Consider the following 12,417-nt stretch of genomic DNA (forward strand, 5'->3'; position numbering starts at 1 on the left):
TTAACTGTGTAATCTATATTTATCAAGGTCAAGAATAGTTCAATTACATACCTGACAGTTTGTTTTCACGACAATTAATCCAAGTGTCCAATAAACACACACAAAATCCATGATAAAAGGGCATAACACGGTAACAAGCTTATGTGTTGGTCTACTGTCGAATAAACACACACAAAAACCATGATAAAAAGGCCCAACACGGTAAAATTGAACTCTCATCCGGTTGAAATGTCCACAGTTGAACTGTCGCGATTCAAGTGTCGCGGTTGAAATGTCATCGGTTGAATTGTTATAGAACCTAAAATTAATTAGTTCTTCCAAAAAATTGTTGATAACGAGATCTATCACACATTTGCAGTTAAATTGAAATTCAACCTCAATATTTTTAGCAGACATAGAATTTTTCTAATGTATTTAAAAAATTCGGTACGATTGTTTTTCAGACACCTTTAAACAAAAGTTAAATTTTTAGTAGATATTGAGACTGGTTCTTATTGATTTTATACTAACCTTGAAATCGATGTAACCATTTTTGTCCATGTCAAATGTCCGAAATACATGATCGCAAAATTCTTCAGCGTTACCAGAAGGAAAAAACATTTTGTACATATCGACAAATTTAGCAGGAGTTAACCTACCATTAGGACAGTCTTGCTGCAAAAGAAACAAAAATGTTATTAGCAATACTTCTCAAATGATCTAAGTAATGAAATTTGATTACAGGAATAGTACATTACACACCAAGGGCAGTAAAGTAAGAAATGTCTCAGATCACAGGTAATTGTTGGCCGAGGCGAAGCCGAGGTAAGCGAAAGAAAACCGAAAAAAATGTTTTTTCAGATTTACGTCGAAATTACTAGTTCGATCAATTTAAACTTAAAGATTCTTCATGAAGCTTAAAAAACTTCGTCGAATGCCGCCAACCGCATGAAAATCTGTTCATTCATACAAAAGTTATTGCAATATGAAAATTAAAAAAAATAGTGTTATATTAAACTTCTATCAGACTTTTGAGCTCAGAGAGCTCAAAATGACACGAAAATTATATTTTTGAGCTCGACGAGCTAAAAAATGTAATAAGTGCAATTTTGAGCGCTTAAATATGGAATTAGCGGGAAGTTGCAGGGATGGCTTTTAAGGTCAACCGTTTTCCTAATTTTTATTTAAATTTATTTTCTTTTGTCCTTGGAAATATTTGATCGAATTTCAGGGGACACTTTCAAGATTGTCCCTACTACAATCTACATAGAAGTAGTGACCATCTGTACATTTTTTCACTATAGATGGAACCAGGTTCCATCCGACATGGAAACCAGTTGAATGTTGTTTTTTCCGTGTAGAAAGCTCCCCGAATGTTACCGCGATGATGTCCGTATGTCTGTATGTATGTATGTATGTGTGTGTGTGTGCTCGAGTCAAAATTAAAACACTAATTCGAGACTAAAAAGCCTACTTTCTTTTGATGTTGTGCCTACCGTTGAATGTGAAATACTTTTTTGACCTTCAATGTACTCAAAATAGGGTATGGAGGCTAAAATTAGTGTTTTAGAATAATGTTTTCAACCTCCAAAACTTAGGATCGCTTTGAACACCTTTTTTTGCGGTACTTCGGCCTACTACGAGCATAAGTAGGTTAATTTTACGATTTCATGGAACTTAGAATTTGATCAGTTGAAAACATTAATTTTGATTATTTAATTTTATAAATTTTGCATATATTGGTAATTAAGAAAAAAAAGATCATAATAATTAAGAAATTAATTTAAACTCGGCATTCAAAAAAAATGCTTTTCTAATCAAAGTTGTTAAGAAAATACTGAGAAAAAAAAATTAGAAAAACGGTTCACCCTAAAGGCCATCCCTGCAACTTCCCGCTAATATGTGATATTTTGAGCTCTCTGAGTTCAGAGAAATAATATTTCTATGCATTTGAGCTCTCCCAGCTCAAAAGTCTGATAGAAGTTTCATAGAACACTACTTTTGGAATTTTCAAACCGCAATAACTTTTGAATGAATCAACGAATTTTCACGCGGTTGGCGGCATTCGACGCAGTTTTAACATCCTCATAAGTTATTTTCAGGTTTTTATTGATCGAACCAAAAATTTTGCAGTAATCCCGAAAAAAACACTTTTTTCGGTTTTCTTTTGTTCACGATATCTCTCGAACAAATCAACCGATTTTCACCGGCTTAGTGGCGATCGACGTGGTTTTACGAGCGTGAGAACAGATTAGTTTTCGAAGTTGATCGATAAAGCCGTTTAAAAGTTATTCCAAAAAAACCACTTTCAAAAACAATTTTTTTCTTATTTTTTATGAGATTTGTCAAAATTTCTCAAAATCTATCAGTCCGAATCGGTTCAAATTTACAGGAAATCTAAATTTGAGGAAACTCTTTAGAACGTTGTTTAGTAGATTCCGATCGGTTCAGTTGTTCAAAAGTTATAAGCGAGGCACATAGTCACACACACACACACACACACACCCACACACGCACACACACCCACACACACACGCTCGCGCACGCACACACGCACACACGCACACACACACCACCGCGGGAGAAGAAACACTACGCTAAAACAGCGAAGGAACACCCTTCACAACTAAGGAACTACAAGACGCGGCCAAGTCACTCAAAACAGGAAAGGCACTTAGACCTGATGGCACCCCGGCAGCGGTGATCAAGATTGTAGCCCTGGAATACCCAGACATACTCCTGAACACCTACAACGCATGCTTGGCAACTGGCACGTTTCCCGCGGTCTGGAAGCGGCAGAGATTGGTTCTCTTAGACAAAGAAAAGGAAACCCCCGTAACGCCTTCGTCGTTTAGACCACTCTGTATGCTAGACATTGCTGGAAAACTGCTCGAGAAGCTCATACAAGGGAGACTTCGCAACGACATTGACCGTGCTGGAGGTTTTGCCACCAACCAGCATGGCTTCCGGAAAGGTCGTTCGACAGTCGGAGCGATCGAGAAAGTTATAAGGACAGCAACAAAAGCATGGTCTGGTAGCCTCAAAGCTCGTAAAGTATGTCTCCTCCTCACGCTAGATGTCAAAAACGCCTTCAACAGCGCAAATTGGAGAGACATTTTGGATGCTCTGGAGCACAAGTTTGACGCGGAGCCAGAGAATCTGGCACTAGTCGACATCTACCTGGACGAAAGAAAGCTAATAGCGGAAACTACGGAAGGCCCACAGGAATACGCCATAACGGCTGGCGTACCGCAAGGCTCAATAATGGGGCCCGATCTATGGAATGCGGACTACGACGAGCTTCTTGAAATCTCGTTACCAAAGCAAGTAGAGCTAACGGGCTTTGCAGACGACGTTGCGGCCACGATAGTAGTGCACAGCGTAGAAGAGGCCGAATTACTGATCCGGGAAACCATTTACGCCGTCGAGACCTGGCTTGATAAACACCACCTGAAACTCGCCAAGCATAAAACCGAGATGGTTGTTCTGACACGTCACAAATGGTTCCCAAAACCATTCGCTGTGGACATAGAAGGAACAACACTGCCGTCAACAAGGGCCCTGCGCTATCAAGGGGTAATGATAGACGAGAAACTATCTTTCCGCGAACACCTTGACAGTGCATGCAAGAAAGCCAGCAAGACGGTGTATAGCCTAGCAAGAATCATGACCAACATTATGGGACCAAGAACCAAAAAGAGAAGAGTTCTTCTAGAAGTAGTCCACTCGGTACTGCTTTATGGAGCAGAAATATGGACAGACATATTGAGACAGAAGACCTACCGACGAAAAATAGCGGCAGTGCAGCGGCGAGACGCTCTTAGGGTTGCCTGCGCCTATCAAGCGGTTTCCGAGGCGGCTATATTAGTCATTGCGGGAGCCGCACCTATCGACCTACTCGCGTTTCAGAGAGCGAAACTCTATGACGCTAAAAACAGTGACGAAAACATGAAGGACGCAAGAACGAGGATAAAGGCGGAAATGCAACAAGAGTGGCAGGACCGATGGACATCGGGAGAGACGGGCAGATGGACAGCGCGCCTGATCCCAAACATCAACGTCTGGCTTTCTAGGGAATACGGAGAAACGGACTTTTTCTTGACCCAGCTATTGACGGGACATGGGCAGTTCAATGCCTATCTTTTTAAGATGGGACTGCACAGCACACCAACGTGCAAATACTGCCCAGACGAAATTGACAACGTCGAGCACACGTTCTTTGAGTGTGACCGGTGGAAGGACTACAAAAGCAGTACTGATGAAATTATTGGCACCACGCTCTCTCCTGAGAGCTTAGTAACCTGCATGATCAAAAAAGAATATAACTGGTCAGCTGTCGCAGCCTATGCGCAGCGTCTTTAAAAGGAAAAAATCGCAGAAAGAGACTAGTAACTAGAAGCAACCGTAGTGAGACGCAACACGGACTGGATTGAAGTAATGCTAACGCGGTCCCGATCCAGTCTTCCCCGTAACATCTACGGGGAAAGAGAGAGGAGGATGTTTAGTCGGTATTGTTGTCAATAATATTGACTTCCGAGTCCGGCATACCCAGGACAAACATCACGTCCTGGTATACGTAAATGTATTTGACCTCCTCTATAAAAAAAAATAAAAACACACACACACACACACACACACACACACACAGACACACTTCGTGCCGGGCTTGCTGGGTCCCGCATCGGGCACCTCCTCAGGTGACGGATAGGGGAATGCCCGGCATATCTGCACGCCAGATGCGTCGGGTAAAGAGGAAGTAGAATTCCCGGGGTGGACCAAAACCTAGCAAAAGATGATATGAAAATGCCAGATCAATTTCAAACATCGTCTACGGTGCAGAGGGGGGATACTTCAGTGCCGGCGAAGGAAGGCGTGCAAACGGGCCTGAACTCGTCGTTATCAAGCGACCGTTTAAACAGCGGAGTAGACCCCATGGCTCTGCTGTCTAGCAATGCTAGCAAGGTTACAGGGAGTACGAAATCAGCCCAGATGGCAGAGAACGGATAGTTGAGCAACATACCCCCAAAAAGTGGAGGACCTTTTGCTCCTGTCACTAATCAAACCTACCGAGGAAAAATCAACTCTGTACCGACCGTTACAGGCCAACAATCACCAATGGAAAGGCTCGGCAGCAAGATCGAAGAGTTAGCCGACTTCATAAAAGACAAGAAGAATCTCCATCATGAGATCAGAAAATTGGTTACGTCTATTAGTACGGCATATAGGCTGGCCAACAAATCACCAACGACGTCGGCGTCAACGACTCAAACATCTCCAAGTCTGAGCAAAAAATCACAGCCACCTCTGGTCACTCCTAAGAAATTATCACAGCAAGGAGAGGGCAACAACAAGAAGAGGCCGCTGTCCACGCCCAGTCCTTCCGCAGAAATTGACAAGCCAGCACAGAAAAAGACAGCCCGGGATGATACTTGGACCAAAGTGACTCGGCAAAACAAGAAAAAGAAAGAACAAGAGCCAGCGGCTCAATCTGTTACAGCCCAAAACCAGCCAAACAACGGTGGCTCCAAGAAACCGAAGAGGAAGAAGACAAAAACTAAAGCTGTGCTTGTCCAACCAGCTTAAGGGCGAACATACGCCGATCTCTTCAAGGAAATCAAGGCCAAGGTAAGCCCTGTCGAGACGGGCGTAGACATAGAGTCTATTAAAAAGACGAAACACGGAGGCGTTCTCCTTGAAATGGCTCGAAAGACCGAAGACAGCAAGGCTTTCACCGATGCAGTAAAGGCAGCCACTGCAAACATCGACACAGTCAAGACGCTAACACCAACAACAACGATCGAGATCCTCGATTTGGATGAAATCTCTACCGAGAGCGAAGTCCGTGAAGCACTTAAACGTGAATTTACTGACAGCCAGGAGGTCAAACGGGTAAATTTGACAAAACCCACACCACGAGGCAATCGGGCAGCCTTCTGCGAAGTAGACGAGGCCAGTGCGATTAAGGCCCTTGACAAGGCCCGTATAATGATTGGTTGGGTGAACTGCCGTATACGCCCAGTTGCAAAAGTAACACGCTGTTTTAAATGTCTTGGTTTTGGACACAAAACACGTCAGTGTGCGGGACCAGACAGAAGCAAGTGCTGCTACAAATGTGGCGGAGAGAACCACAAGGCCGTAAACTGCACAGAGAAACCAAAATGCTTCCTTTGTGCTCCGGACGAAATGCCCAGAATGGTCTATGCCATATTTCTGGAACTGGAGCTTGCAAGGTATTCTGCACAGCACTTGTAGAAGCCACGAGAGTCTTTGAGTCTTTGACGATAAAATCGACGTCTGCTTTATCTGCGAACAATATCTAAACATCGAAGGTAAAACATGGTTCGCAGATGAAACTGGCATGGTAGCAATTTGGATTGTGAACACAAAGAACGTTACCGTCAACAACAGCAGAATCGGAGCAGGTTTTGTCTGGATTCAAACCCCCACAACCTACTTCATGAGCGTCTGTCTCTCACCTAACGAAGGGATTAGTGTGCTCCGACAGAAACTGGCAAATATAGAAAATGTGGTCACTAAATTCGACGGCGAAGTCATCGTAGCCGGAGACTTCAACGCTAAATCGGCTGAGTGGGGCGCTGCTTTCTCCGACACCAGAGGTAATGAGGTCGCTGACGTCGCGGCTAGACTCGACCTTATAGTGCTGAACACCGGGAGCACCACGACCTTTAGAAGATCAGGGTACCAAGAATCCATCCTCGACATCTCGTTGGCGACTCCAAGGACTGCCAACATGATCGAAGACTAGACTGTATCCGAAGAATACAGCGGCAGTGATCACCAGTTCGTGACATTCAACGTTGGATTGGCATCTGCTTCGGTTTCACAACGCGACCTTTCTAAGCGGAGATGGAATGCCAAGAGGCTTGATCCAGAGGCATTGCGAGCTTCACTTGCACGAAGCTGGTCTATCCTTCAGAACAATCCGACTCCGGATACCTGCAGCTGATGATAGACGAGAAACTATCTTTTCGCAAACACCTCGATAATGCATGCCAGACAGCCAGCGAGACGGTGTCTAGCCTAGCAAGAATTATGACCAACACCATGGGACCAAGAACAAAAAAGAGAAGAGTTCTTCTAGAAGCAGTCCACTCGATACTGCTCTATGGAGCTGAGATATGCACAGACATATAAAAGCAAAAGACCTACCGCACAGTTTCCGAAGCGGCTGTATTGGTCATTGCGGGAGCCACGCCCATCGACCTATCAGCGTTCGAGAGAGTTAATCTCTATGACGCTAAAGATAGTGACGAAAACATGAAGGACGCAAGAACGAGGATAAAGGCGGAAACGCAGCAAGAGTGGCAGGACCGATAGACATTGGGAGAGACGGGCAGATGGACAGCGCGCCTGATCCCAAACATCAACGTCTGGCTTTCTCGAAAGCACGGGGACACGGACTTCTTCCTGACCCAGCTATTGACGGGATATGGGCAGTTCAATGCCTATCTTTTCCAGATGGGTTTGCACAGCACACCAACGTGCAAATACTGCCCAGACAAAATTGACAACGCCGAGCACACGTTTTTCGAGTGTGATCGGTGGAAGGACGACAGAATCAGCACCGAAGAAACAATAGGCACAACGCTCTCCCCTGAGAGCTTGGTAACCTGCATGATCACAAAAGAAGAAAACTGGTCAGCTGTCGCAGCCTACGCGTAGCACCTTTTAAATGAAAAAATTGCAGAAAGGGATTAGAAACCAGTAGTAACAAGAAATAGGTGTCGTGAGACACAACATGGACTGGATCGAAGTAATGCTAACGCGGTCCCGATCCAGTCTTCCCTGTAACATCTATGGAGAAAGAAGGGAGGAGGATGTTTAGTCGGTATTGTTGCAAAATAATATTGACTTCTGAGTCCGACATACTCAGCCACCAACACCTAGTCCTGGCACCAACACCAAGTCCTGGCACACGTAAATGTATTTTACCTCCTCTATGAATCTCGGTTAGAGCAATAGACGTTTTTATAAAATTATTTATAAGGCAATCGTTAAATTTAATTAAGATGAATGAATGTCAAAGTGATGTGAAACCTTACCCCCCTCCCCTACCACCTCCTTTAAAAAACTCCGAAAAGAAAGAGTAAAAATTAAAATAAAAAAGAAAAATTATAAAAAACAAAAAAAAATAAAATAAAGAAAACATTTTTATCAAATGTTTTTGTTATTACTAATTTTTTTGTTAATTCACATGTAGTATCGGAAAATACTGGATAGGATATTGATGTTAATATCTAAAAAAGGGAATCACAGGTCGGATAATTTAAGTGAGTATTTATTTCAAAAATTGACAGAGTTAGAAGACAGAGTTCTGTCGTACATCGAAGTTAAGTAGGAACTGCCTGCTTGAGTCCCATACAATTAGATCTTTACTCACTACCTGGGTTTCTCACCCCCGCAACATTCATACTTCGTTCTTACACTCTCGGTACTTATAATGTACATTTTTGCCACGAGACAAATCTATACTTACGTTCCCACGCATACAAATATTTTCTAAAATATCTTAAATAAACATCTGTTATTTGGGAATTTTTTTTAATCCCTTTATTTACAACCTTTTCGAAAAAATACTTACTGCTAAGTACAAAGGTGCAATAAAACAATAAAATAGAAAAACTTAAATCTAAAAATGACCATTCCACACACAAAGCGAATTTTAGAAAGTATATGAGAATTATAAATTATAATCAATGAATAAAAAAATTATTTTTTAATTTTAAATTTTTCCCGCTCCTGACTGCCATTTTGATTTAAATTCCTTCTCCTTTCCCTTCTTTCCTCTCACCTTTTTCATAAAAACCAATGAAGATCTTTTTCTCGATCGAACTGTAGGCTTTGGAGGGTCATTTTAGAGTTCTGTAATACTAATTTCAACCTAAACTTGCTAAAAGCGGACAAAAATACCAAGTTTAGGCTGAAATTAAGGTTTCGCTGTACAGCTTGGGTTAATCTAAAAAATTGATTTCAGCCTCCTTACCCTCGTGTAGAATTTGGAGACTGAAATTAGTTTTTCAATTTTGACTCGGGTGTTTTTTTTTTTTTTTATTTTATAGAAAAGCGAAAAAAATCTTCCAAAAACAAAATCTTCCAAAGACAAAGACAAAGTGAGTGTGTGTGTGTGTGTGTGTGTGTGTGTGTGTATTCGGGCCGATTCAAACCGGTCGATTTGAGAAATCTCAAAAAAACTACAAAAAAAAAATTTGGAAAACAGTTGACCCTGAAGGCCATCCCGGCAACTTCCCGCTAATTCCATACCTAGGCGCTGAAAATTGCACTTATGATGTTTTTGAGCTCTTCGAGCTCAAAAATACAATTTATGAGTCATATTGGCTCTCCGAGCTCAAACAGATAGCTTTCCTATACTTTTGAGCTCTTCGAGCTTTAAAGTCTTATGAAAGTTCAATGAAACACGATTTTTTAAATTTTCAAATTGCTATAACTTTTGAATTAATTAACCGATTTTCATGCGGCTGACGGCGATCGATGTAGTTTTTTGAGCTCTATAACAAATTTTTAACAAAAAAATTAATCTGATGAAAAATTTCGGAGCTATTACAAAAAAACACTTTTTGCGATTTTTTTCGACATCCCATGAACGCATCAACCGATTTTGACGCACTTGGTGGCGATCGATGCGGGTTTTTAAGGTTAATAGCTGATTAGTTTTTGAAGTTGATGGGTTCAGCCAATCCGGAGATATTTTGAAAAAATGAAAAAAAAAAAACTTTTTTTTCACTTTTTTTTTTGCAATTTCTCAATATCTACCGGTCCGAATTGGTTCCAACTTACAGGAAATCTAAGTTTGGCGAAGCCCTTTCGAATGACACCAACCGCGATGAAATCAGTCAAGTCGTTCAAAAGTTACGAGAGGTTTACACACACACACACACACACACACACACACACACACACACACACACACACACACACACTCAGGGCAGAAGAGATACTGCTACCGGGCGCGTCTCCCCGAGCGGATGGGAGAACGCTCGCTGTCCTTGGATGACACTTAATCTCTTAGTTGATGAGGTACAGCGGGTAGGAGCCAAGCAAAATAACCAAACAAAATAAGCTTCCGTGGACGAAACTCCCCTTTAATGGGTTGGTCACACTAACTGACCTAGCAAGACGATTGGTTCCTGCTGTAACTCACTGGGAGTGTCCGGAACCTGTATCGTAGTTTCCGACGATGCAGGCCACGGCTGATGTGAGCTTGCTCTGCCGAGGTGAAAGTTGCAGCAGTGGATCAGGAGCCAGCCACTTCGGGCCTTGATCAGGAAGTACGCAGTAAGTGTTAGAGATCGGAATCTTCACCGCTCCGAGCGAGTCTAGTCCGTCCGTGTATTCCGGGACTGGCTAAGTGTCGGCTAGGCCTCAGGGAACTGGGGTAGGAGTACTATCTCCGAGGGTACACCCGTTCCTAGTTATGGCAACTCGCTCCACTCCGTACGATGCGCTGGTAAATCAAAAAAGCATGAGTAACCCACAGGAAACAAACAAGAGGGGAAACGGGCTACATGCCCAACAAGCAGCGATTGACGCAAGCGTTGAAATGAAGCGTTCGCAACCGCTCAAACGCCTTGAAAAGCTGATCAGTGAGCTGATTGATTTCGTCCAACCAAAGGGCACCATTCACAAAGAGATAAAATCCAAGATGACTGGTGTAACTAACGCCCTTCAAAGGTTTGAGAAGCTGGATGAGGAGTGGCGCTCATCATTGCAGCGCATTTCTCATGCTACACCGGAGAAAGCCTGTCAGGCTGTCGTCGTGACTGACGAAGCAATGGACACCGGAGCTGAAGGTGATGGTGAATCAGTCGCTGAAGACAAGGGTGAAACTGACACAAGGCCTGGAAAGAGAAAGGACCGAAACTCGCCAGAGCCAACCGATAAAGTCACAAAGAAGAAGGACTTGAAAAAAAGCCCTCCCCAACGACTGGCAGGGCAGGTCGACGAACCTAAGAAGACGACTGACTGGGAAAAAGTATAGTCTAAGAAGGAGAAGAGAAGGCTAGCTAGAGAGCAACTCCCAAAGCAACCGCCGAAAGAGCCCCGGCCGGAACCTAAGCGGAAGAAACCGCGAAAATGGACCAGGCCTGACGCTCTGATCATCCGTCCGGTCGAGAAGGAGAAGTACGCCGAAATATTGCGTCGTATAAAGCAGGCCGTCCCTGACGAACAGGTCCGCACAACCGTGGAAAAGATCCATAAAACCAAAACTGGGGACATGCTGATTACGCTCTCAAAGAAGAGTATCGACAAAGGCCAAACCTTGCTAAAGACCATCATGGATATTCTTCAAAAAGAGGCCGAAGTAATCTGCAAAGGACCGCAGAAGACCATCGAGATCCGAGACATTGATGATGACACGACGAAGGAGCACATTCAGACTGCCCTGAAAACGGAAACCGGAGAAACTTGCGAAATACCACTAGAGGCTATCAAGATCCGTAAGGCCTACAGAGGTACGCAAACGGCTACAGTGACACTACCAGCAGCTGGAGCACAACAGCTACTGGAAGGAAGCGGCAAAATAAGGATTGGCTGGGTCAATTGCCGAATAAGAGCAACTAGAAGACCAGTCCAATGCTTTAAATGCTGGCACTTCGGACATGTTGGGTCCCAATGTAAAAGCCAAGTATACCGGTCTAAACTCTGCATCAGATGTGGACAAGAAGCGCACCGTATCTCTGACTGTAAAAATCCTGCCAAGTGTGCAATATGTGCTGAGCAGCAAGGAGCGAAGGACGTGGCTCACTATGCCGGCACCCACAGGTGCCCGGTATTTCAGGAGGCACTCCAGAAGTTGACGAACAAACAACCATGAGGATACTACAGCTCAATCTCAACCATTGTGAGGCAGCGCATGACCTGCTCATGCAATCCGTGCGAGAATTAGAGCTTGACTTGGTACTAATAGCAGAGCCATATAAACACCTGAGTACCCAACCCTGGGAATCTGATAGCACATCCAAAGCTGTCATCTGGTCATGTGGCAAGCTCCCTTTCCAAAATGCAGTCGACAACAGCAATGCCGGCTTTGTAGCAGTATCAGTAGAGGGCATCCGCTTCTATAGCTGCTACGCACCACCTAGCCTCTCCATTGTTGACTTCACTGATTTCTTGGATCGACTAACTGAAGATGCGAAGCAATACCATCCAGTAGCGATAGCCGGGGACTTCAACTCCTGGGCAGTTGACTGGGGCAGCAAACATACCAACGCACGAGGGAAAGCACTACTAGAGGCCTTTACTACACTAGATGTAGTTTCGCTCAACAGTGGTGATACGCCGACCTACACCAAAGGTGACGCAAGCTCAATTGTAGACCTCACTTTTGTCAGTAATAGCCTTGCTAGAGGTGACTACAACTGGAAAGTGTTGGACATCTAAACTTCCAGCGACCATCAT

The 12,417-nt window shown here is 43.6% G+C and overlaps 2 protein-coding genes across 9 annotated transcripts in view; both read right to left on the minus strand.

The window, feature by feature from the left end:
* The window catches only part of LOC123273313 (neurocalcin homolog), a 265,515-nt gene that overhangs the window by 155,364 nt on the left and 97,734 nt on the right, over positions 1–12,417 (minus strand). The gene's annotated exons all lie outside the window — the stretch shown is intronic.
* LOC123273311 (neuronal calcium sensor 2) overlaps positions 1–12,417 on the minus strand; it is a 192,478-nt gene that overhangs the window by 82,353 nt on the left and 97,708 nt on the right. For 5 of the 7 annotated variants that reach the window (XM_044740714.1, XM_044740713.1, XM_044740716.1 and 2 more), the window contains exon 3: positions 511–654. In XM_044740714.1, the coding sequence (XP_044596649.1) occupies positions 511–654 (144 nt within the window). Of the gene's footprint in view, positions 1–51; positions 333–510; positions 655–12,417 lie in introns of those variants that run through there. The other 2 variants (XM_044740710.1, XM_044740709.1) reach the window with 2 other exon arrangements.

Source organism: Cotesia glomerata, linkage group LG10, assembly GCF_020080835.1.
Source record: "Cotesia glomerata isolate CgM1 linkage group LG10, MPM_Cglom_v2.3, whole genome shotgun sequence".
Lineage (NCBI taxonomy): Eukaryota > Metazoa > Arthropoda > Insecta > Hymenoptera > Braconidae > Cotesia > Cotesia glomerata.